Genomic DNA, 27,821 nt, shown 5'->3' on the forward strand with positions numbered 1-27,821 from the left:
CTGTAAAATATTCTCAGCATCCCATGGGAGCGATTACTGAAGAATATATTCACGTATTTTTTTCAATATATGTAATTTACAGAACAAAAACAACATACAACAGTGTTCTGTCATGTTGATAGTATTGTCAAAGTGTTTTCCTTGATCTTTTCATGTCCACATATTTTACACTCATACGTACAAACATCGACAGTTTCTACACACAGTACAATGATAGCACGTTGATGTTTTAAGTCACATTTCAATAACGGCAGTTTCATCTTAAGTGGACATGAGCTTTAAAAGACTAAAGGCGCTCTTTTGACGTAAACACGGCGGCCCTTTTGAAATACCTACTTACTTGTGCCTATTCACTAAGAAATATGTCCCTTTTATTGCTTTGGTTTCTGCTCTCCTTGGAACTTGAACCCCCACTGAAAGCAGAGAGAAGAACAACCATTTCAAAGAAAGTAATAGGATCACCAGAAATGTTTTGCTTTAAAAAAGACGCAGAGTAAACTTGCACCAAGTCATCCCACTCTGATCAGAAGCAATCATAGAACTGATACTGTTACACAAAGACCCAAAGTGTCACCATAAGACAGCAATACAAAAGCAACTCCTGCTTTGGACAAACATACAGGGCAGCCAAAGAGATCAGACACCACAAGCATGCTTAACATCCTGTTTACTGCGAGGGCTACTTTCACAAGCCTGCCACACGGACCTTTGATTTTAAAGAGATATGAACAGAGAAAGGTTTAAAGGTTGATGGGTCTAATACTTGGGTCCAGATTCTTATGCTGGAAACAACAAGCATCTATCTAAAAGGGAGAATGGCTGGGATTTTGACACTCCCCAAAACCACTCTGCAATTGCTAACACATTTCATGTGAATTTACTTTGAACAAATGTTATGATTACCATGCGACCTGTCAGGCAACTACAGAGACAAGATGTCTGTTTTCAGGGGCAAACATTTGTTTGGCGGAGACCTAATCAGCAAAGGAGCGCCCAAGGCTGACGCTATAAAGAACATCACATTGATCTAGATATCTATTGTATTAGTCTTTAAGTTCATAGATATGTTATATTGGCCCCTATTGACCTGTGCTCGTTCTTTGGGATTAAAACACCAGAACAGAAGTAGAAAAATATTTGGCACTCGCACACACACATACACTCTCACACACACACAACCACACCCTCCCACCCACACACACACACCCAAACACAGAGAGAGAGAGAGAGAGAGAGAGAGAGTGAGAGCACAAAAGAGATTACAAATTCAATCTACACTCTCAAACATGAACACATTATTTTACAAGTATCTTTTGCAAACTCACTCAAACACACAAATTTGTCAGTTATGGGTAAACACAAATAACAATAGATGTCATATACAGACATTTGCAACACTAAAGAGATCTGATTCTAATAAATAAATCCAGCACTACATCAGACACTCAATTGTACCAAGCACACAGCAACAGAGAAATCCCGCAGGCTACACATTCAACAAGCCCAATAGCCCTGCAGTCCGATATCACACTCACACTACAGTTGAGCAATGGCAAGATCAGCTCTCTCACTGATTGTCACCACACTTGTGAAACAAAGATTAGAAGGGATGGCGTGGACACGGTGACAGGAAAGCACATAATAAACAATAAAGACATAGGGCTAGATTCAACCAAGCCTGCCTTGCCAATGTACATACCCTTGTGCACATGTTATTCTGAAAACTGTAGGCATCTACCTTTGAGGGGATTTTTCGAGAGGGGGGGGGGGGGGGGGGTGGACACAATAACTTGAACATTTCATATCACAGAGAAAATTGTGTTTTATACTACTGTGGAAAAACACAACACAGTTTGGATTTAATTGAGCCCTTCAAATGAATCTGTGAGTGACTAGTTGCTATGGTTCTATTCCCATGAGCTGCATGACCGAAGGACAATGTGCTTAGTAACAGTGTATATGGAATCATTTGTGATTCATTAATACTGCATCGTTTAACGACTGAACCGACTGACTTTGGTACTCCTAGGTGTAATGTCCTTCAAAGACAGCAGAGGGCACATGTTGGCCGTAGCTAACTGGAATGTTAAACATGCTGTTGAAGAGTGAGCATAAGACCACTATGTGAGACGCAGGAAGCATGAGCTGTAATGCTGGACTCGTTGACGCATTGAAAGTTATTCTAAAGTAACAATATTCTAGCCTTTCAAAATGAAAGGATATCTCCACTGATGTGTTAAATAGGTTCTCATCTTATTTACTCATCTTTGTCTGTTTTTCCAATATCTTTACAGAACCATAATGATGCACTTTATCATTGGAGATCAATGTACATGAATAGGTTCCTCAGAAGTCTCATTGAACCAATGACAGAAACATACAGAAGGATGCAACACTTTCTCCATCTTTCTCCCTAATACGCACACAACATATAGCTATTTAGGCATATATTTTACTGCTTGATGTAAATGTGATGTGGACAAACATACATTGTCATTTTTTTCTGTGCATATCAACAAAGCCGATCCCTTCGAATTACCATCAATAAATAAACTTAAATATTTACCAGTTATTTGTCCTGTCATTATTTATTTTCTTGCAATATATCTTCAACACACATGTACAGTCCATTTTCTATATGATAAAATAACTAGTTTCAATGCCAAGTTTGAACACATAATCTATATCATTATTTTGATGCAGGGAGCTTGGTGCATGTCACCTGGTAAGAGAAATATTGTCTGCAATATTCTCTTTCAGAGGAAGCCATTAAGATATGTAAATTCAGTGGAATGCTAAGTTACAGTGAAAGCTATTTTCATGTGGAAATCTGTTGGAGGGCATCTTTAACCTCATATTATTTGGTATTAGGGTCAGATATGGGTGCTATGATGAATTGAGGGTGTATAGATGTTTGATCTCTTTTGTTGGGAAGTATCCCCATTAGGCATTGTAGCTATCAAGCAGTATCTTTGTAGCCTTTGGCAGTGGTTTATAAACGTATATCTTTGTTGGCAGGATTTCATTCTGTCTAATCTGTCTAATCTCTGAGAAGCAAACCCAATGTGCTATTTTATGCTGTGGTCAAGATGCCAGCTAGTCTGCGCTGGCTATATGGGTCACATCTGCATTTTAAGTCTGATTCTATCGTCATATTTTCTCAGTAATCTGGGACTGTTGTGACACTGTTGATGACAGTCTGTTTTTTAGTGTTTAATGAGCAACGTTGGATTGCTAAAGGCTGAGATTGTACGGTTGGTCGGGCTCTGGTTGTAATGTGGCCACTGAAGCTACACTGCGCTGCCTTCTGGTGGTGAATTGTGCTACTGCAGCACCTGGCCCCGTGTTTCAGGCAGCTTTAGTGCTAGGAAACTCCCGGCAGCGAGTGCACCCGCAGCGAACAAAATGGGCACAGCTTTGGTGATGCCTACAAATGACTGGAAGATGCTTATGCCCAGGACAGCAGCCAACTTGCAAAGGGCATTTAAGAAGCCAAATGCAGTGGTCCTAAAAAAGAGAAAACAATGGAAATTGTCAGCACTTCTGACAGGGTCACTTCTTAAAACTTAACATGAAAACTTCAATAACTTTTCAATAAATACGTTTGCATAAAATACGCCTTTATTCACTGTGCAAGAATTAAGGAGCTGTAACACTTTCAAAATGTGAGGTAGCTGCACTTGCCTTTTATCCGAGGGGTACAGTTCCACAGTCAACACATCCAGGGCATTCCATGAAGCTATGCTGATGCCGCCAAAGAGACATAAAAGGGCGATCATTCCCGACTCGGTACTGCCGAATGACAGGAAGAAACAGCTGACACAAGATATGACACTTGATCCCGCTGTGTAGGAAAAGAGAGGGGGAAGAGAAAGAGGGTGAAAAATATCAGACAAAGATAAGGGCCCTTTCTGTAGTCGGCTACTCATGAAGTACTGTGGTGTAGGAAGGGGGGGCATAATTCATGCATCACCAGATGTATAATCTCAAAATATGCACATATTCTTTAAATCTTGTATAGAGCATTAAAAACACATTAATGAAGGCGTGACATACCCAGCATCCTCAGACGTCCAATTTTGTCCATCAGCAGGGCTGACACAATGTTGCCGGGTAACACAGCCAATGTGCCCAGGAAACTGACAAAGTAGATCATGTAGGCGTTGTTGTCATCAGTGAAGTCCAGCAGACAGCCTTCCTTGTTGTGTAGGAAAGTGCTGTTTACCAGTTTGCTGTTGATGATTCTGTTCTGGAACAAGTCTGTCAAGAGAAAAGAAAGTTAAGAGTGGTGTCAAGAATGGTCCAAGGGTAGGATACTGCCCAGTTCAATGGTATTAGGTATTTTATTTGGATCCCCATTAGCAGTTACAAAAGCAGCAGCTACTCTTCCTGAGGTCCAACACAAAAAATGAAACATAGTACAGAATTACATAATACAGAACATCTAGGCATGGACTGAGCTCATAACTATTGTAAGCTCCACTTTATATTGTTTAGGCTTCTTGTTTTGGGAGACACTTTACCTGTATTGTAAAAGAGGGTTGAGATGAAGGTGCAGTTTCTGAAGAAGCTTCTGCTCGAGGTGATGTCCTCAAAGTAGCACTCCTCAAACAAAGAGTCCTCAAACACCATGGACTTCATCTTAAGGTTGATGAACCTTGTGGACAATGTAAAAGTAAGAAAGACCTATTTAGCGGCCCAGTTGTATTAGAGTCGACTAACAGTTAGTGTCCATTGCATAGTTGCAAAATTAAGACCAGCACAGTTTACCACTCCCCATTAAAAATAACATTTAGCAAATTCAGAAAGTTCCGTGTAATATAATGAGGACTGACTTGTCGTTGAAGTACTGTCCTTGGCGGTGCACTTGGTTCTCCAAGGTGAAGTTAAAAGTGACATGCTCCACTCGCTCCTTGGTGAAGAACTTGGTGCGCGAGGCATAGTCCTGCTTCTGGATGTACTTGATCATGTCAGGGAACCACACTGTCAGCCCATAGTAGCTGGGGGAGAAGCAAAAGACAAAAATGTGGCTTAACCAAATAAACATGATTACGTTTCTTCATTTCTTCACTATGTTGAAATCAGTTGAGATAAGTATAAACCTTAATAATATCAATGCTCCGGTAAGTTAAGACGGCAGGAGCCACCATTTTTTTGAATCTTTTTAGATTTGATATGACAAAACATTCCTTGAGCTTTTTGATTGAACAAAAAAAGAACCGGTTTGTGCACGGGCCGCTGATAACCACTGGCCCTGGTTCTGCTACCTGAACGACATGGTAAACCAGACAGCCATCATCATGAACGTGGTCCTTCTGTATTCTGGATTGAAGATGGCCAAGAAGTTACTCCGCACCTATAGCAACCCACAGAGAATAACTCAAATACGCATCTAGGTTTTACTGCTGACACGGTTTAAAAACATAAAAACCCACAATAAAACACATTGCACAATTTTCTTTTTTAACCTAAGCATAAATTGGGCTTTGGTCATTTTGTATAAAAGCGTCTGCTAAATGGTGTATGCAGTCACAAATTAACATATTCTGTATGAAATATAAAAGATATACACAGAAAACAACCATATTCTCATACCTTTATAGGGATCTTAACATGACACTTACCTGGTGGAATAGGCTGGTCAGCTTCAATTTATAGCGTCGCAAAGTTGATATGTCTCCTCCCATGTCCACCAGCTCGTCCATCTGCTTTACAGTCTTGATGGTGGTGACCTGGGAAAAACAAGACCTTCCCATCTTCAACTCATTTGTGTGCAGTACATGTATACATTAGATTAGATTCGATGAAATTAGATTTTCCGGTGAGGGAACGTCTCTTTTGGAGTGGTAAAAAACTAAAACATAGCAGGTCTAGGCCACGCAGCAGACAACATCAGACACTGTCCAGTCTGGGGACGTGGTTACACAATAACAAACAGCTGGGACAGGAGAATACAAGTTCATAAACACGTTTTGCAGAAGAACCCTGAGATTGAAAGACTTTACATGTGTGTCTCAGAAATACTCACAGAAAACACCTTCTCTGGGTGCCCCTTTGCTCTCATGTTGGTGTCGTGAACTTGTTTCAGAATCATCCAGCCTTCGTCGTGTTTGCCGTTCTGTTGGGAAATGATTACATACCTCATCAGAAACACTTACAGTTGAAACACATTACGAGCATTGCGATACATTATGTCTGTGTGAAGTAAGTGTCTAAGTGTATACTGTAATGTGCCTTAATTTCCATGAATTTATAATAAAAGCTTATATTTAGGTTTATGCTACCTAGAGTAAGACAGTTGTGCTAAACTCAACAATCAATCTGAAGAATCTGAAGAATTGAAAAGACAAAATTCAAGACAAGATCCCAGTTTGTACCTTTCAGGGTATAATCTGCAATATTTACTGCTGTTCAATAGTAAACTCAGGTAATGACATACAGCGCCTTCAGAAAGTATTAACACCCCTGGACTTTTTAAATATTTTGTTGTGCTACAACTAGGGACGCACGATATATCGGTAAGGATATTGGAATCGGACAATATTAGCCCAAAATTCATTGCCCTTGACAATCAACCGTTCTCTGTCGTGGATGATGTTGGCTTTCGCCGACTGGTACATACTACCAAGTAGGCGCTATTTTTTAGATGTTGCCCTACCAGAGTTACACAATCTTGTTGAAACTCGCATCCACAATCTACTTGTTATGGGCGTAACTGCTATTAGCTTCACGACTGATATTTGGACCAGCGATGTCAGCCCAATGAGCATCTGACAGCAGAGTGGGTCGACAACGATTTGGTACTGAGGAAAGCAGTATTGCATGCTCAAGAATGTGCTGGTTCTCATACCACAAAAACGCCAACACAGACCGTCGGGTTAACTTGGAAAAGTACTCTCACAGAGGCTGTGAACAAGCGATTCGGTGGAAATCTCTCTTAGCCTCTACTGTGTCGCCACCATGTTCGATGCACACCCATGTTCAATGCTAGGTACAAGGACCGCTACCTGTGTGTGTGTGTGTGTTTCAACTATTTAACTGTACTAGAATGCTTAACAGGCAGCTAAAATGTTAAATATCGGTTATCGGTATCGTTTAGTTTTTTGGCAAGGAAAATATTTGATATCGGTTTCGGCCAAAAATGCCATATCGGTGCATCCCTAGTTACAGCCTGAATTTAAAATGGATTATATTGAGATTTCTGTTCACTGTTCTACACACAATACCCCATAATGTCGAGGTGGAATTATATTTTTCGACATTTTTACAAATTAATAAAAATGTTAAAGCTTAAATGTCTTGAGTCAATAAGTATTCAACTCCATTGTTATGGAGTAACGGGCAGGTGGAGAGAGTAAACCAGGATGTGGGTAGGTTTCTGCGGTCATATTGCCAGGACCGGCCGGGGGAGTGGTCGGCGTTCATCCCCTGGGCAGAGATGGCTCAAAACTCACTCCGCCACTCCTCCAATAACCTCTCTCCTTTCCAGTGCATACTGGGGTATCAGCCAGTTCTGGCACCGTGGCATCAGAGCCAGATTGAAGCTCCTGCGGTGGACAAATGGTTTAAGCGCTCGGAGGAGACCTGAGACGCCGCCCATGTGCACCTGCAACGGGCCGTGATGCGGCAGAAGGCGAGCGCCGACCGTCACCGCAGTGAGGCTCCGGTGTTCGCACCGGGGGATGGGGTCTGGCTCTCGACCCGGAACCTGCACCTCCGCTGCCCTGCCGGAAGCTGGGTCCGCGGTGTGTGGGGCCATTCAATGTCCCGAGGAGACAGAACAAGGTATGCTATAGGTTATAGCTTCCCCCAGATTACCGTATTAATCCCTCGTTCCATGTGTCTCTCCTCAGGCCGGTGGTGGCTGGTCCACTCCAGGAAGCTGAGGTGCGGGAGGTCCCTCCGCCCCCTCTGGACATCAAGGGGGCCCCAGTGTATGCTGTTCGAGCCATCCTGGACTCGAGGCGTCGGGTCGAGGGGCCTTCAGTACCTCGTGGAGTGGGAGGGGTACGGTCTGGAGGAGAGATGCTGGGTGCCGGTGGAGGACGTCTTGGCCCTTCGTTGCTGCAGGATTTCCATCGTCTCCACCCGGATCGCCCTGCACCTCGTCCTCCGGGTCGTACCAGAGGTCGGTGTCGGTGGGCTGCTGGAGCCGCGCGTCAAGGGGGAGACACTGGTTTCACTCACCCAATTACCTGTTTATTATTTAACCCTCTGTTCCCCATTTTTGTTTGTGAGTGATTGTTTGTTGTATTGTGGTCCGTATTTGCGGGCTTGGTAATTCTCTTGTATTTTGATGACTTTGAGTAAAGTTACTTTTTTTTTTTACTCATCTCTGCTGTCCTGCGCCTGACTCCTCTGCACCAGCTACACATAGATCCTTACAATTGTAGTTACTCCAGAATACTAACCTAATTGACAGAGTGAAAAGAAGGAAGCCTGTACAGAATGTTTGCAACAAGGCACTAAAATAATATTGCAAAGAAATGTGGCAAAGCAATTAACTTTTTGTCCTGAATACAAAGCGTCATATTTTTCAAGCATTGTGGTGGTTGCATCATGTTACCAGTATGCTTGTCATTGGCAAGGACTAGGGAGTTTTTTTTTTTTTGAATAAACAGAAACAGGCAAAATCGTAGAGGAAAACCTGCTTTCAGTCTGCTTTCCAACAAACACTGGGAGACAAATTCACCTTTCAACAGGACAATAACCTAAAACACACGGCCAAATATACACTGTAGTTCCTTACCAAGATGACATTGTTCCTGAGTGGCCTAGTTACAGTTTTGACTTAAATTGTCTTCAAAATCTATAACATTATTTATTTTACTAGGGAAGTCCCTTAAGAACAAATTCTTATTTTCAATGACGGCCTTATTCAGGGGCAGAATGACAGATTATTACATTGTCAGCTCGGGGATTCAATCTTGCAACCTTTCGGTTACTAGCCCAACGCTCTAACCACTAGACTACCTGCCGCCCCGGCATCTATGGCAAGACTTGAAAATGGCCATCTAGCAGTGATCAACAACCAACTTGACAAATCAACAGCCAATAATTTAAGATAAATGTGCAAATATTGTACAATTCAGGTGTGCAAAGCTCTTAGAGACTTACCCAGAAATAGTTGCAGCTGTAATCGCTGCCAAAGGTATTGCTGCCAAATGTATTGACTTAGGGGGTTGAATACTTATGTAATCAAGATATATTATTGTTTTAATTTTCATTAAGTTTTTATAAATGTTAGTATTTTTCTTCCACTTTGACATTACAGAATATTTTGTGTAGCTCATTTACAAAAAAATACAATTAAATCCATTTTAATTCAACCTTGTAACACAACAAAATCAAGTCATGGGGTTGTGCATACTTTCTGAAGGCACTTTATCCCACGCATCCCATTCCTTCCCGATAGATTCTATGGTACCAGTTATGCATACATACAGTTGAAGTCGGAGTTTTACATACACTTAGGTTGGAGTCATTAAAACTTGTTTTTCAACCACTCCACAAATTTCTTGTTAAGAAACAATAGTTTTGGCAAGTCGGTTTAGGACATTTAGGACATGCACTACTTTGTGCATGACACAAGCCATTTTTCCAACAATTGTTTACAGACAGATTATTTCACTTATAATTCACTGTATCACAATTCCAGTGGGTCAGAAGTTTACATACACTAAGTTGACTGTGCCTTTAAACAGCTTGGAAAATTCCAGAAAATGATGTCAAGGGTTTGGAAGCTTCTGATAGGCTAATTGACATCATTTGAGTCAATTGGAGGTGTACCTGTGGATGTATTTCAAGGCCTATCTTCAAACTCAGTGCCTCTTTGCTTGAAATCATGGGAAAATCAAAAGAAATCAGCCAAGACCTCAGAAACAAAATCTGGTTCATCCTTGGGAGCAATTTCCAAACGCCTGAAGGTACCACGTTCACCTGTACAAACAATAGTACGCAAGTATAAACACCATGGGACCACGCAGCCATCATACCGCTCAGAAAGGAGAGGTGTTCTGTCTCCTAGAGATGAATGCACTTTGTGCGAAAAGTGCAAATCAATCCCAGAACAACATCAAAGAACCTTGTGAAGATGCTGGAGGAAACAGGTACAAAACTATCTATATGCACAGCAAAACAAGTCCTAAGTCGACATAACCTGAAAGGCCGCTCAGCAAGGAAGAAACCACTGCTCCAAAACCGCCATAAAAAAGCCAGACTAGGGTTTGCAACTGCACATGGGAACGAAGATCATATTTTTGGGGAGAAATGTCCTCTGGTCTGATGAAACAAAAATAGAACTGTTTGGCCATAAAGACCATCATTATGTTTGGAGGAAAAAGGGGGAGGCTTGCAAGCCGAAGAACACCATCCCAACCGTGAAGCACGGGGGTTTCAGCATCATGTTGTGGGGGTGCTTTGCTGCAGGAGAGACTGGTGCAATTCACAAAATACATGGCATCATGAGGCTGGACAATTATGTGGATATATTGAAGCAGCATCTCAAGACATCAGTCAGAAAGTTAAAGCTTGGTTGCAAATGGGTCTTCCAAATGAACAATGACCCCAAGCATACTTCCAAAGTTGTGGAAAAATGGCTTAAGGACAACAAAGTCAAATATTGGAGTGGCCATCACAAAGCACTGACCTCAATCCTATAGACAATTTGTGGGCAGAACTGAATGTCGTGTGCGAGCAAGGAGGCCTACAAACCTGACTCAGTTACACCAGCTCTGTCCGGAGGAATGGGCCAAAATTCAACCAATTTATTCTGGAAAGCTTGTGGAAGGCTACCCGACACGTTTGATCCAAGTTAAACAATTTAAAGGCAATGCTACCAAATACTAATTGAGTGTATGTAAACTTCTGACCCACTGGGAATGTGAAGAAATAAATAAAAGTTGAGATAAATCATTCTCTCTACTATTATTCTGACATTTCACATTCTTAAAATAAAGTGGTGATCCTAAGTGACCTAAGGCAGGGAATTTTTACTCTGATTAAATGTCAGGAATTGTGAAAAACTGAGTTTAAATGTACTTGGCTATGGTGTATGTAAACTTCCGACTTCAACTGTATATGGCTTCAAGTGATTGAGGTTAGAATTGGAATTGGGTAAACTGCTTCTAAATGGACTTTTGAGAAAGTGATCCCTGCTTACCTCTAAGAAGAAGCGCGGGCTTTCTGGCATGGTGGTGAGAGAAGCAATAGCCGCAACAGAGGGAAATGCACACACCAGGACGAACACACGCCAGCTGTGGAACTGGTACGCAGAGCCCATCTGGAAACTCCAGCCTGGGAGGAGAGGAAGCAGAGAGAGAGAAATGGGACAAAGCACCTGCGTAATCCCTAGATACAACTTTGTGGTAAGGCATTTTGAGTGCTTTTTGGACAATATCCGTGATGATTGAATTCCCGCCATAGGCTACTCACCATAGTGTGGGATGATGGCCCATGCCATAGCTGAGGCATAGATGCCACCAATCATCCAGAACATGCAGAGCCAACTGAGGTGCTCCCCACGTTTCTCCTGGGCCAGAAACTCTGAGTAGTAGGAGAACACAATGGGGATGGAACCACCGATCCTGTAAGGATTAGCACAGAGAAACAAACCACTGGAAGTTGAGCTGGACTTTCTAATCCTGTTCCTGTTTAATCTTTTTGGAAAATCTGTAAATGAAATCAAACTTGGGGAGAATACTTGGCGGTAGGGGTGCTACTTGGCTTCTGTCAGGGTGCTCTTTGGATGAAATGTCCTTCTTAGCATTAAAGCAAAAAAACATATACAGTGTGGAGAACAAGTATTTGATACACTGCTGATTTTGCAGGTTTTCCAACTTACAAAGCATGTAGAGGTCTGTAATTTTTTATCATAGGTACACTTCAACTGTGAGAGATGGAATCTAAAACAAAAATCCAGAATATCACATTGTATGATTTTTAAGTAATTAATTAGCTTTTTATTGCATGACATAAGTATTTGATACGTCAGAAAAGCAGAACTTAATATTTGGTACAGAAACCTTTGTTTGCAATTACAGAGATCATACGTTTCCTGTAGTTCTTGAGCAGGTTTGCACACACTGCAGCAGGCATTTTGGCCCACTCCTCGGGGCTGTCGCCGGGCAATACGGACTTTCAGCTCCCTCCAAAGATTTTCTATTGGGTTCAGGTCTGGAGACTGGCTAGGCTACTCCAGGACCTTGAGATGCTTCTTACGGAGCCACTCCTTAGTTGCCCTGACTGTGTGTTTCGGGTCGTTGTCATGCTGGAAGACCCAGCCACGACCCATCTTCAATGCTCTTACTGAGGGAAGGAGGTTGTTGGCCAAGATCTCGCGATACATGGCCCCATCCATCCTCCCCTCAATACAGTGCAGTCGTCCTGTCCCATTTGCAGAAAAGCATCCCCAAAGAATGATGTTTCCACCTCCATGCTTCACGGTTGGGATGGTGTTCTTGGGGTTGTACTCATCCTTCTTCTTCCTCCAAACACGGCGAGTGGAGTTTAGACCAAAAAGCTCTATGTTTGTCTCATCAGACCACACGACCTTCTCCCATTCCTCCTCTGGATCATCCAGATGGTCATTGGCAAACTTCAGACGGGCCTGGACATGCGCTGGCTTGAGCAGGGGGACCTTCCGTGCATTGCAGGATTTTCATCCATGACGGCGTAGTGTGTTACTAATGGTTTTCTTTGAGACTGTGGTCCCAGCTCTCTTCAGGTCATTGACCAGGTCCTGCCGTGTCGTTCTGGGCTGATCCCTCACCTTTCTCATGATCATTGATGCCCCACGAGGTGAGATCTTGCATGGAGACCCAGAGGGTGATTGACCGTCATCTTGAACTTCTTCCATTTTCTAATAATTGCGCCAACAGTTGTTGCCTTCTCACCAAGCTGATTGCCTATTGTCCTGTAGCCCATCCCAGCCTTGTGCAGGTCTACAATTTTATCCCTGATGTCCTTACACAGCTCTCTGGTCTTGGCCATTGTGGAGAGGTTGGAGTCTGTTTGATTGAGTGTGTGGACAGGTGTTTTTTATACAGGTAACGAGTTCAAACGGGTGCAGTTAATACAGGTAATGAGTGGAGAACAGGAGAGCTTCTTAAAGAAAAAGGAACAGGTCTGTGAGCGCCAGAATTCTTACTGGTTGGTAGGTGATCAAATACTTATTCCATGCAATAAAATGCAAATTAATTACTTAATCATACAATGTGATTTTCTGGATTTTTGTTTTAATTCCGTCTCTCACAGTTGAAGTGTACATATGATAAAAATTACAGACCTCTACATGCTTTGTAAGTAGGAAAACCTGCAAAATCGGCAGTGTATCAAATACTTGTTCTCCCCACTGTATATCTCTACTATATAACTATAAAAAAGCTATTAAGCCCACCTGCGTCTGTGTCACTCTGTCTCTATCTATCATTCACCTTCCATCGGTTTTCAGAATCTTACCCAACACCAGAAAGTAGTCGGCAGAAGAGAAAGGTGCTGTAGCCCTGGACAAAGGAGGAGAAGAAGGAGAAGACGCTGTTGATGGAGAGACAGATGAGAAGGGACTGCCGTCGGCCTATCCGATCAGCGAGCCCACCCCACACGAATGCACCGACCATCATTCCCAGATAAACAATCAGACCTGCAGAGGACAGAAAGAGAAAATGAGAGAGTTACATGTTCCTTACCTGTGCATACAGCTGCTTTATTTGTTACCCTTTGGCACAATGTGTCAAAAGAAAGATGATTTCGACACCCACTATCTCAGATCGTTCTGAAATAGTTTCTGTTTTTAAAAATGGACCATTTTAATTTATAGGACTGGCCATTTATAGGATTTATAACATTTAATAAATATAATACCTAACATCCATTTGACCCAAACGTTTAAAAAAAGGTAGACATGAGGAATCCAAAGAAATTGTCAAAACCTTATATTATATGAATCCTATAAATTACAATGACCAATTTGGGTGCAATCAGAGATGGAATTACTGTATATTTCAACAAAATAACATGGCAGGAATGCTAATCTTATTGGTTTCTAACAACAACAACAAAAACATTTGAGACTTGAAATTGAGCTCAGGTGCATCCTGTTTCTATTCATCATCCTTGAGATGTTTCTACAACTTCATTGGGAGTCCACCTTCAGTCAATTCAAATAACTGGACAAGATTTGGAAAGACACACACCTGTCTATTTAAGGTCTCATGGTTGACAGTGCATGTCAGAGCAAAAACCAAGCGATGAGGTTGAAGGACTTGTCCGTATAGCTCCGAGACAGGATTGTGTCGAAGCACAGATCTGGGGATGGGTACCAAAACATTTCTGCAGCATTGAAGGTCCCCAATAACACAGTCACCTCCATTATTATTAAATGGAAGAAGTTTGGACCACCAAGAACCTGATGGTCACTCTGACAGAGCTCCAGAGTTCCTCTGTGGAGATGGGAGAACCTTCCAGAAGGACTACCATCTCTGGAGCACTCCACCATTCAGGCCTTTATGTTGGAGTGGCAAGACGGAAGCCACTCCTCAGTGAAGGGACATGACAGACTGCTTGGAGTTTGCCAAAAGGCACTCAGACCATGAGAAACAAGATACTCTGATGAAACCAAAATTGAACTCTTTGGCCTGAATGCCAAGTGTCATGTCTGGAGGAACCTGGCACCATCCCTACGGTGAAGCATGGTGGTGACAGCATCATGCTGTGGGGATGTTTTTCAGGGACTGGGAGAGTAGTCAGGATCGAGGGAACGATGAACGGAACAAAGTATAGAGATCCTTGATGAAAACCTGCTCCAGAGCACTCAGGACCTCAGACTGGGAAAAGGTTCACCTTCCAACAGGACAACAATCCCTAAGCACACAGCCAAGACAATGCAGGAGTGGCTTCCGGACCAGTCTCTGAATGTCCTTGAGTGACCCAGCCAGAGTTTGGACTTGAACCCAATCAAACATCTCTGGTGAGACCTGAAAATAGCTGTGCAGCAACGCTCCCCATCCAACCTGACAAAGCTTGGGAGGATCTGCAAAAAAGAATGGGAGAAACTCCCCAAATACAGGTGTGACAAGCTTGTAGCGTCATACCCAAGAATACTTCTGTAAATGTGATATTTCAGTTTCTTCTTTTTAATATATTTGCAAAAATGCAGAAAAACCTGTTTTTACTTTGTCATTATGGGGTACTGTGTGTAGATTGATGAGGGAAAAAAATGATTTAATCCATTTTAGAATAAGGCTGTAAAGTAACAAAATGTGGAAAAATTCAAGAATCTGAATACTTTCTGAATGCACTGTACATGGCTGTCTTGCAATGTAAAAAAAAACCAACAACAACAACTGACAATTGCATTGTGTAAAACATGCGATTAGGTTAGGTGTGTGTGGGCAGGCAGGCAGGCACTGTCACACACTCCCAAACAGACACCACACACACACACAAACACACACACCCACCCACCCACCCACCCACTCACAAAGCTCAAGGGTAGTGAAGGGGGAGGTGTGGGATGGAGGAGACTAAACATAGATGGTTTTCCCCTTTATGTGAGAATAAACTCTCTTTGTCAGCGTGGACATAGGTAGCTAGCTATGGCTAGCCGGCTAATGTTTTTGTTTGAAAAATGCATCCGGACACATTACCAGCTTTTTTTGTTCCACCTGGGTGCCAGTATTACGTAGAGGAATACAGCAGTGCTAAAGCAGAGGGCTTGCAGTGAGGACGACAAGGCCTCTATTCTGAACTTTGTGTGGTGCGCTTTTTGAGGCATCACTGCAGTGGCATCACAGAGTGGAAGAGAAGTCCAGTGGCTATAAGACTCCAGACTTGTCCTCTACAAGATCATCAGCAGACTCCATCGCCATCATTTCCCTTCCTCGGACCAGCTCCCTCCGCTCAACCCATGAACTGACCCTCTCTATCTTCAGAGGATGCATCAAAGACTTGGCCTCTATTGGTTGACCTGTCAGGATACTGTATGTTGCTTGTTTGATTGTTGCTCTTGAAGCACTTTGAGATATAAGGTTAATCAATTGTTGTTATTATTATTATAGATGTGTCAGAGAGACAAGATCAACGCAAGCTGCAGAGCATAAATTGGGGTCCCCATATTCAATCAAAACTAGTAACCAGCAATGTTTTGCATGTTTTCCTCTATCATACTCTTTCAGCATAATAAAATGATGTTCATGTTTATCTCCTCAGGAAAATGGGTAGCCAATTTGGGCCTAGGTTGCTGTCTGCTTTGGACCGTTTCTGAGCCACAACAAAGTTTATGGGCACTTATAAATATTCTAAAGATGGTACAAGACAGAGAGACAGTAAGAGAAAAAACCTGTTTAAGATGCTGGAGCGCAATTGGCTGAATGCTGGCGGTACACTGGCATGATATTCACAACTCAACACGAACACACAACACAATTTTATTTTACTGTACTGATTTTTGCTAGAAAATTATGTGGTGACGAAGGGTACTATTTCATTTTTTAAAGTCTGCACTAGTAACTACAGTACCTGGTTATTTCTGTGAATAAATGAAATACCAGGTCATTTCTTTATCATAAAATGAAGTGCTGCCAAGCAGACATTTGTGTATCAGGTGCTGATGTCAATGAATAGGTTACTGAGTCACACATTCATTATTCTCCAGAGGGTCGGCAGAAAGCAGATGTTTCCTGTTACAACCTAACTTGAAAAATGGATGTGGGGACTCCGCTCAGGAGTCTTTTCACGCCTGCTACGTTAGGTTACACATTCATAGATTGCTCATTTTATTGTCTACCAAATACATAAGATGTGAGGAATTTACCGTAGAACGACAGGGTTTTTATTGAATTTGCATTGGGGCCGATTAACTCCCCCACATTTGACACTTGATCGGAGAAAAACATTTAAGGGCTCACTAACCTAGCATGTAAATCAATTAAGTTAATTAAAAAGACAGTTTAAGGGTCACACTTACCCAACATGCCCTTGCTTTCCTCTGACAGACACATATCTTTCTCTGCGCTGGGGAGCACAAAGCCCACCACAAAAATCTCTACACCGTCCGCCATGAGGGCCAGCCCCAGCACAAAGTAGAGGGTCCACTGGAACTTTCCATGGCCGCACTCCTGCAGGATTGTCTCGTACTGCTGGGCTAGCTCTTCTTGATCCTTCCGCCTTTCCCCCTCAAACTGTGCCATGTCCCTGAACTGCTGCCCATCTCCCCCTGCTAGGCTGTCGGCAGCCTTGCTCGAGTCAGCGCGGGGAATGCCCTGGTACTCGCCCTCGTAGATCTCGTCGTCTTCGTCGTGGCCCTCTGTGGAGTCGCTGTGGCGACCTTCATCGTCATTGGCTGCCTGGCTGTCGCCCCGGTAGTAGCCACTGTCCTGCCCCCCAGGCACTCCAGGGTAGTCATCGTCGTCGTCTTCCTCAAAGCGGGCGTATGAGCGTTTGCTGTACTCGTCGGTCATCTTGTCGACACCGCGGCCAACTTTCTTGGACGCCTGGCGCTTGACCTCCTTGGCAATGTCTTTGGCGCCCTTTATAAAGGCTGTCTTGTTCTGATAGCCGTCCTCCATTATTGAAGGGTAGAGGAATCTCAAAGGCAGGGGTTTATCACCTGAAAAGCAGGATGGAGCTCAGGAATCTCTGGGGAGTGTTTGTCAGGCAGTGTTCCAGTTTACCCTCAATAGGGTGGTGGAGAGTTGAGCTGGATTGGATCACAGGGCCCGCTCTGCGATGGACTGCTCCTCTACAGAGGGAAAGCGCAAACACATTGTTAGTCACATGGACCAAACTTTTGAATCAGGGTTTGGGTCAATATAATTTTAAATAAATACTGTATAGCTTCAAAACATGTTTAAAACCACAATTGTGGTCTAATGCAGTCCTTGCATCCATAGCTTCATCCCTCAGCTGTTTTGTCAAAACAAGTGGTGGGGTGGCCAATTAGTGGTTTTTAGAATCCCCCGATTGCCCCTTTAAGTAACGTTCTATCTCTATAATGCTCAATATGAGTAAGCCCAGATCCTGTTACTGTTGCTAGGGGAAGCGTATTTCTAAGCAGATACCAAGGAGCATCTTATCTCAATTTGCATTCTCTGTAAACTGATTAGGAATGGCTTACTGTTCGATGTTGACATATTGTGTCTTGTGTCCATCTGATAACAACTCAACACCAGGGAAAGTAAAGCAGGGGCAAATTGAGAAGGGTAGCAACTCTTCCTTGCTGACTGTGGATTCATGGAGAAGTCAAAAACAATATTCTTCACAAGCAAATGGAAAATACATTTAAAATAATATATAGTAAGAGTATGAGTCCAAGTGTGCATTATTGCTGTGCACAAATAATGTTGCTTTTGACTTATACTGCTTTATTTGGAAATGGCCTCTTGCATGTTAAGATGCAGAACTGACCATACTGGAAGTAAAGGCCTGTAAAATGTAGATAACACTTAGTATTTAGGGACCACAACACATCACATTAGTTCTCGTTTTTTGTTTGATCTTGTCTCATCACTGCAACTTCCCAAAGGGCTCGGGAGAGGCAAAGGTGGAGTCATGCTTCCACCAAAACAAGACCCACCTAAATGTGCTTTTTAACACCCGCCAGCTTAACCCAGATGCCAGCCACACCAATGTGTCAGATGAAACGCTGTTCAACTGATGACTGGAGTCAGCCTGCAGGCATCCGGCCCGCCACAAGGAGTCGCAATGAGCCAAGTAAAGCCCCCCCGGCCAAACCCTCCCCTAACTCGGACGACGCTGGGCCAATTGTGGCACCGCCAGCGAATGAACACGGGTCTGTAGTTATGCCTCTAGCACAGAAATGCAGTGCCTTAGACCGCTACGACACTCAGGAGGCCCATTAGTTAACATTTTTAAGCCATATACTATATGCACTGATAGACAGGTTCCTGTCCATCAAACACCTGACTACAGAAAAGTCCGATTTAAAATGGTGGCCACCATTAAAGAAGGTGGGGATACTTTGATACAATCAACATCACTGACAACAATATTGTTTGGTAGCCTTTTATCTACAGTGCCTTCAGAAAGTATTCACATCTGTTGACTTTTTACATATTTTCTTGTGTTACAAAGTAGGATTAAAATGGATTAAATTGCCATTGGTTGTCATCGATCTACACAAAAAAATTCTAACATTTGTGAAAAGAAATATGAAAAATAAAACACTAATACATCTTGATTACATACATATTCAGCCCCTTGAGACAATACGTGTTAGAATCACCTTTGGCAGAATCGCTTTTGGCAACATTTACAGCTATGAGCTTTGCACACCTAGATTGCACAATATTTGTACATTATTATTTTTGTAATTCTTCAAGCTCTTTCAAGTTGGTTGTTGATCATTGCTAGACACCCATTTTCAAGTCTTGCCGTAGATTTTCAAGTCAAAACTGTAACTAGGCCACTCAGGAACCTTCAATGTCATCTAGGTAAGCAACTCCAGTGTATATTTGGCCTTGTGTTTTAGGTTATTGTCCTGCTGAAAGGTGAATTTGTCCCTCAGTGTCTCTTGGAAAGCAGACTGAACAAGGTTTCCCTCTAGGATTTCTCCTGTGCCTAGCTCAATTCCGTTTCTTATATCCCCCCCAAAAAACTCCCTTGCCGATGACACGATGCAGCCACCACCATGCTTGAAAATATGAAGAGTGGTACTCAGTGATGTGTTTTGTTGGATTTGCCCAAAACATAATGCTTTGTATTCAGGACATACAGTTCATTTCTTTACCACCTGTTCAATGCTGTTGATCTATACTACGTTTTCTACTATCCCAGCCATTAAACTCTGTAACTGTCTTTGTAGTGACTTTGTAGTGTCTTTGTAGTGTCTTTGTAGTGATCCAAAGTTGAATTATTAACTTCACCATGCTTTTTAAAAATCCATCTACCAATAGGTGCCCTTCTTTGCGAGGCATTGGAAAACCTCCCTGGTCCTTGTTGTTGAAACTGTTTGAAATTCACTGCTGAGGGACTTTACAGATAATTGTATGTGTGGGGTACAGAGATGAGGTAGTCATTCAAAAATCATTTTAAACAATATTATTGCACACCGAGTGAATCCATGCAACTTATTATGCGATTGTAAAGCACATTTTTACTCCTGAACTTATTTAGGCTTGCCATAACAAAGGGGCTGAATACTTGATTCAAGACATTTCAGCTTTTCATTTTGTATTACTTAGGAAAAATAAACAAGACAATAACTGTACCTCCACGTTGACATTATAGGGTATCGTGTGTAGGCCAGTGACACAACATCTCCATGTAATCAATTTGAAATTCTGTCTGTAACACAACAAAATGAGGAAAAGTCAAGGGGGGTGAATACTTTATGAAGGCACTGTATGTCTGCCTATCACAGAGGTAAACCTGCAATGGTCTCTTTCTGCAGTGTGAAACAAATAACTATAGCATATACAGTTGAAGTCGGAAGTTTATATACACTTATGTTGGAGTCATTAAAACTTGTTTTTCAACCACTCCACAAATATCTTGTTAACAAACTATCGTTTTGTCAAGTCGGTTAGGACACCTACTTTGTGCATGACACAAGCCATTTTCCCAACAATTGTTTACATACAGATTATTTATCTTATAATTTACTGTATTCGCAATTCCAGTGGGTCAGAAGTTTACATACACTAAGTTGACTGTGCCTTTAAACAGCTTGGAAAATTCCAGAAAAGTATGTGATGGCTTTAGAAGCTTCTGATAGGCTAATTGACCTAATTTGAGTCAATTGGAGGTGTACCTGTGGATGTGCCTTTGTACTTGACATCATGGGAAAATCAAAAGAAATCAGCCAAGATCTCAGAAAACAAATGGGAGACCTCCACAAGTCTGATTCATCCTTGGGAGCCATTTCCAAACGCCTGAAGGAACCATGTTCATCTGTGCAAACAATAGTACGCAAGTATAAAGACCATGGGACCACGAAGCCATCATACTGCTCAGGAAGGAGACTTCTGTCTCCTAGAGATGAACGTACTTTGGTGTGAAAAGTGCAGATCAATCCCAGAACAACAGCAAAGGACCTTTGCAGATGCTGGAGGTGCTGGAGGAAGCGGGCACAAAGGTATCTATATCCATACTAACACGAGTCCTATGTCGACATAACCTGAAAGGTCGCTCAGCAAGGAGGAAGCCACAGCTCCAAAACCGCCATAAAAAAAGCATGTCTCTTTTTGGAGAAATGTCCTCTAGTCTGATGAAACAAAAATAGAACAGTTTGGCCATAATGACCATCATTATGTTTGGAGGAAAAAGGGGGAGGCTTGCAAGCCGAAGAACACCATCCCAACCGTGAAGCACGGGGGTGGCAGCATCATGTTGTGGGGGTGCTTTGCTGCAGGAGGGACTGGTGCACTTCACAAAATAGATGGCATCACGAGGAAGGACAATTATGTGGATATATTGAAGCAACATCTCAAGACATCAGTCAGGAAGTTAAAACTTGGTCGCAAATGTGTCTTCCAAATGGACAACGACCCCAAGCATACTTCCAAAGTTGTGGCAAAATGGCTTAAGGACAACAAAGTCAAATATTGGAGTGGCCATCACAAAGCCCTGACCTCAACCCTATAGAAAATGTATGGGCAGAACTGAAAAAGTGTGTGAGAGCAAGGAGGCCTACAAACCTGACTCAGTTACACAAGCTCTGTCAGGATGAATGTGCCAAAATTCACCCAACTTATTGTGGGAAGCTTGTGGGCTACCCGAAACGTTTGACCCAAGTTAAACAATTTAAAGGCAATGCTACCAAATACTAATTGAGTGTATGTAAACTTCTGACCCACTGGGAATGTGATGAAAGAAATAAAAGCTGAAATCATTCTCTCTACTATTATTCTGACATTTCACATACTTAAAATAAAGTGGTGATCCTAACTGAACAAAGACAGGGAATTTTTACTCTGATTAAATGTCAGGAATTGTGAAAAACTGAGTTTAAATGTATTTGTATGTAAACTTCCGACTTCAACTGTATTAGTAGAGAATTGGATTTTGTAAGACAGTGATGAAGAGATGTGTTGATAGGTGAATCTCTATATTTAACATGATCAAATGGGTAGGTCAAAATATAACTGAGCTTCAATTCAATGTTTCGAACTGACAGCCCAGAGGGATGGGCTGTATGTCCTTGACATTCAATCTTTCCTGCTTTTCACAATTATTTATTGTCTCAGTCTATGGATGTGGCCACATTTTCCTCGACAGCAAAATACCAAAAACCCATTGAAGAAGGCTGAAACCAACAAACTATATGTATTTTGTTGAAACAAGCTGTCCACTTAATCTTCGACAGGAGCTGGAGATAAGCTCTAATGCTCTTCTTGACTTATCTTGCCATTGTAGGGTATTTAAAGCAGTGACTGCTTTAACTGGCTAATGAGGATTATTAATCCTCTCATGCCATGTGTTGGGATTATACGAAGGGAAAACAACAGTACAGGAGTGAGGATGAACTTTTGGGAGGCCGTGATTGCGAACAGATGGGAGGGGGGAGAGAAACATAGAGAGAGATAGTGAGGGGAAGGGAGAAAGGACAAGATACAATGCACAGAGAATGGAATAGAGAAATTGAGAAAAGGAGAGATAGAAATTGAGAGAGAGAGGGAGAGGGAGAGAGCATTCTTCAGGAGATTCCTTCCTGACAACAGGGTGGCATACAAAATTATTAAAGGGCCACTGGGTCACATATTAGACAAAAAGGTGCCCCCACCAAAAGCTGCAAGAGTGAGGACTAAATTGGGTGCAGTAATGACAACACATCCATCTATTTAAAAAAAAAACACTGTCACACATTCTGAGCAGTAAATACACACACCAGATATGCAATCTTTTGGTCAGTAACACGCCCACACGGTTACACATGTGGGGTCAAAGAAAGGGATGAGACTCACTTTAACACATATTGGTCCTAAAATGCAAAACTCGCCATCCTGGCGTCCCAGTAATTTACTCTAGCAATTCCCTTACACCATAGAACACACTCAATGGACAAACTTGGGTGCCATTCCACTTCAGGGTGGCAGCCCTGACCAGGACCTGAACCAGAGGCTCTGGGACTATCAGTCCAACAACCCGTTGACAAGGTCACTGGATAGCCTAGGCTATAAGATGGTGTTGAGGCAATAGCTACTCTGAGCAGTAGAGGGCTTGGTGTGCAGACAGACACTGATGCAAGGTTATCCTTATTACCATTAGTGTGTGTTAATTAGGAATTGGCAGGCAAGCCATCAGGGGCGTTTGGAACCCCAAAAATCTGTGGTGGCACAAAGTAAGTGAGGATGACTGGGGCGTGACCCAGAGGGGGGCTACGGCCCATCCATAAGTTGGAGAATTCTGCATTTTTCAAACACCTGAAACAGCTCTTTCCTGCAATTTAGAGCCATGATCATTATGATTAATTCTATGTATATATCTGCATATCTACGCATACATCTTGAGCCGTCTGTATCCTCCTGACTAGCGGTTCTTTAAAAAATACAATAAATTATTGTCACGACTCCCACCGAAGGTGGCTCCTCTTCCTGTTCGGGCGGCGCTCGGCGGTTGTTGTCACCGGTCTACTAGCTGCCACCGATCCCCTTTTCCTTTTCTGTTGGTTTTGTCTTATTGGTTACACCTGTTTCTTGTTTGGGTTTTGGTTAGGGCTTTTTAAGCCGGTTATGCCCGCCTGCTTTTGTGCGGGCTTGTTTCTCTGTTCGTTTTGTGGATGTGCTATTTTCTTATTTTCTCCGGACTGTTTGGGTCCTATTTTTGGGCCGGTCATTCTATGCACCTGGTGTTTTGGCGTGACCTTTTCTGTCACAGGAATAAATACGGTTGTCCTAAACCCTCTGCTCTCTGTGCCTGACTCCACACCCACTACTCCTAAAAGTCGTAACATTAATATATGCTTCTCTGCACCTCTGCTAGAATATGGGTGAAAGATTGAAAGCAATGTGAGTCTTATTCAGTACATTTAGTTACTGCTTGCTTTACTAAAGTCTACCAACCTAGCCAGCAGGCATACCAGCTAAGATAGTTAGACAAGCTAGCTACTCTAACTTGATTCATAGCCTGCAATGGCTTCTTGGTAGCTAGTTATGAGGTTGGGAGATTGGGAACATATCTGGGCTAGCTAAAGGTGACTTCATACAATTGCTAAGTGGCTAGTAATATTACAGATACATTTTTTTTAAATATACCAGTCAAAAGTTTGGACACACCTACTCATTCAAGGGTTTTTCTTTATTTTTACTATTTTCTAAATAGTAGAATAATAGTGAAGACATTAACACTATGAAATAACACATATGGAATCATGTAGTAACCCATTTTTTTTTTAAAGAAATCAAAATATATTAGCAACCCTTTGCCTTGATGACAGCTTTGCACACCCTTGGCATTCTCTCAACCAGCTTCACCTGGAATGTTTTTCCAACCGTTCTTCACTCTGCGGTCCAACTCATCCTAAACCATCTCAATTGGGTTGAGGTCGGGTGATTGTAGAGGCCATGTCATCTGATGCAGCACCCCACTCTCTCCTTATTGGTCAAATAGCCCTTACACAGCCTGGAGGTGTGTTGGGTCATTGTCCTGTTGAAAAACAAGCGTAAACCAGAAGGGATGGTGTATTGCTACAGAATGCTGTGGTAGCCATGTTGGTTAAATGTGCCTTGAATTCCAAATAAATCCCCCAAAATGTCACCAGCAAAGCATCCCAACACCATCACACCTCCTACGCCATGCTTCATGGTGGGAACATGCAGAAATCATCCGTTCATCTACACTGCGTCTCACAAAGACACAGTTGCAGCAGCAACCTCTGGGTTTTCTTTTCCTGTGGCGGTCCTCATGAGAGCCAGTTTAATCATAGCACTTGATGGTTTTTGCGACTGAATTTGAAGAAACTTTCAAAGTTCTTGAAATTTTCCGAATTGACTGACCTTCACGTCTTAATGTAATGATGGACTGTCATTTCTCTTTGCTTATTTGAGCTGTTTTTGCCATAATATGAACTTGGTCTCTTACCAAATAGGACTATCTTTTGTATACCACCCCTACCTCCTTGGACACAGTGTTAACTAACCTCCACACGAGCTTCAATGCCATACAACTCTCTTTCCTCCAACTGCTCTTAAACGCAAGTAAAACTAAATGCATGCTATTCAATCAATCACTGCCCGCACCTGCTCGCCCGTCCAGCATCACTACTCTGGACGGCTCTGACTTAGAATACGTGGACAATTACAAATACCTGGGTGTCTGGTTAGACAGTAAACTCTCCTTCCAGACTCACATTAAGCATCTCCAATACAAAATTAAATCTAGAATCGACTTCCTATATCGCAACAAAGCATCCTTCACTCATGCTGCCAAAATTACCCTCGTAAAACGGACCATCCTACCGATCCTCGACTTCGGTGATGTCATCTATAAAATAACCTCCAACACTCTACCCAACAAACTGGATGCAGTCTACCACAGTGCCATCGTTTTGTCACCAAAACCCCATACACTACCCACCATTGCGACCTGTACGCTCTCGTAGGTTGGCACTCGCTTCATACTCGTCGCCAAACCCACTGGCTACAGGTTATCTACAAGTTTCTGCTAAGTAAAGCCCCGCCTTATCTCAGCTCACTGGTCACCATAGCAGCACCCACTCGTAGCACACGCTCCAGCAGGTATATCTCACTGGTCACCCCCAAAGCCAATTCCTCCTTTGGTCGTCTTTCCTTCCAGTTCTCTGCTGCCCATGACTGGAACTAATTGCAAAAGTCTCAGGAAGCTGGAGACTCACATCTCCCTCACTAGCTTTAAGCACCAGCTGTCAGAGCAGCTTACAGATCACTGCACCTGTACATAGCCCATCTGTAAACAGCCCATCTATCTACCTACCTCATCCCCATACTGTTATTTATTTATTTTGCTCCTTTGCACCCCAGTATCTCTATCTGCACATTCATCTTATGCCGATCTACCATTCCAGTGTTTAATTGCTATATTGTAATTACTTTGCCACCATGGCCTATTTATTTCCTTAACTTACCTCATTTGCACTCACTGTATATAGACTTTTTGTTTTCTTTTGTTCTACTGGGTAATTGACTGTATGTTTTGTTTATTCCATGTGTAACTGTGTTGTTGTATGTGTCGAATTGCTACGCTTTATCTTGGACAGGTCGCAGTTGCAAATGAGAACTTGTTCTCAACTAGCCTACCTGGTTAAATAAAGGTGAAATAAAAATAAATAAATAAAATACCTTGTGACAACACAACTGATTGGCTCAAACGCATTAAGATGGAAATAAATTCTACAAATCAACTTTTAACAAGACACACCTTTTAATTGAAATGCATTCCAGGTGACTAGGAGAATGTGGATACGCTAAGCTGTCAAGGCAAAGGGTGGTTACTTTGAAGAATCTCAAATTTGAAATATATTTTGATTTGTTTAACAATTCTTTGGTTACTATATGATTCCATATGTGTTATTTCATAGTTTTGATGTCTTCACTATTATTTTACAATGTAGAAAATAGTAAAAATAAAGAAAACTCCTTATATATATTTTTTTTTATGTATTAATTTTAAACAGGACAAATCTGAGGGGGCATGTGCCCCTTGGAACGTCGCCTCTGCATTCCATAACAATGTTCTCAAAACATTTACCTGATTATGTTTTGCAGGCTCGTTTATTTTAACGGTTAAGGCAATATCTAGGCTATTTGTTAAGGGAAATAGTAAACCCGTTGAGCATCAGCAACAAATGGCGCCAGTCTGAGACAAGGTCGTTATAGATGGAGGCAAAGCATGCACATTTCTTGTCTTGCCAAAAGTAGCACGGCTTCAAGATGATGGTCAACCGTTGTGAGATCTTTGCAAGGTCACAAGTGTCAGTTTATTATTTCAGAAATGGTCTGCCAATAACATGCATTACGGACGGTTGACATTCAGTCGACACGGAATCCCCCTTTAAAAACCTGAGGATGACACATTGCCTAGTTACCATCCCCCTCGCCAACACAATCATGATGAATCGCCAACGTGAAGGACGATTGCAAAATTTTAACACATTTCTCCATTCAGGCGCGATACGACTGCGAAATCATGATAGTATGCTACCAGTAATATATTTTATTTTGATACTTTTATTTCGGATTAGCCTATAATTAAATATTTAACGTAGTGCAACAAGACCAGCGCGACTTTTACAACTGACCTAAAGCAATTAGCTCAATTGTTGAATGAATTATCTAAATGCAATATTCAACATATTTTCGGTAATATAAACGATTTAAACTCAAACGCAGTTCCAATCTCTTCATTTGAAGAGACATTGAATTGTCGTGACTGCGTTTTTACGCAGGGAAGACTTGGGTATCATGTTAGATAGATAGGCCTGCTGTCATGTTAAATAGGCTACAAGAAATATCAATAACATCAATAATTTTAGTCTGTATGGAGTCTGCATCGTCCTGCATAGTCGCATAAATAGATAGGCTACATTTCAATAAAACACTATGATTTTCACATCCAAATTCGTGGCCAGTGGGTAAGATATTTTGGGAAGCACGCACATCCACATTCGTATAACAACGGAGTCGGCCTATGTAGTCTAATTATAACCAATTTGCCGAGTTTCATTTGAGTAAAGGTAACAGCATCATCTCACCGTAATTATGGACATGGATATCACTATATCTCCAGCTTGAATTTTGTCAACAGGATGACAGTGCGTTGATGCTGCTGCTGCTCAAACGTGGATAGGCTCCCCGTAACCCAACTGACTGAAGAGGAAGCGTGATGCTGGA

At 42.2% G+C, this 27,821-nt stretch overlaps 1 protein-coding gene across 2 annotated transcripts; it reads right to left on the reverse strand.

Annotated features, from left to right (window-relative positions):
* LOC109875593 (synaptic vesicle glycoprotein 2A-like) lies at positions 1–27,821 on the reverse strand. Of its 2 annotated transcripts, none has more exons than XM_031793502.1 (13): positions 27,683–27,821; positions 16,964–17,737; positions 13,459–13,639; positions 11,434–11,585; positions 11,162–11,295; positions 6,029–6,118; positions 5,625–5,732; positions 5,268–5,356; positions 4,836–5,000; positions 4,524–4,657; positions 4,057–4,260; positions 3,685–3,844; positions 1–3,507 (listed from the first exon to the last, which is right to left on the reverse strand). In XM_031793502.1, exons 2-13 carry the CDS (start codon positions 17,562–17,564, stop codon positions 3,324–3,326), a joined length of 2,202 nt encoding a protein of 733 aa, XP_031649362.1. In that variant the 5' UTR covers positions 17,565–17,737; positions 27,683–27,821; the 3' UTR covers positions 1–3,323. The 2 variants fall into 2 exon arrangements, with proteins under 2 accessions (XP_031649362.1, XP_031649363.1); XM_031793503.1 differs by lacking the exon at positions 27,683–27,821 and adding an exon at positions 20,226–20,298.

The sequence above is a fragment of the Oncorhynchus kisutch genome, linkage group LG17 (assembly GCF_002021735.2).
Source record: "Oncorhynchus kisutch isolate 150728-3 linkage group LG17, Okis_V2, whole genome shotgun sequence".
NCBI classification, from domain to species: domain Eukaryota; kingdom Metazoa; phylum Chordata; class Actinopteri; order Salmoniformes; family Salmonidae; genus Oncorhynchus; species Oncorhynchus kisutch.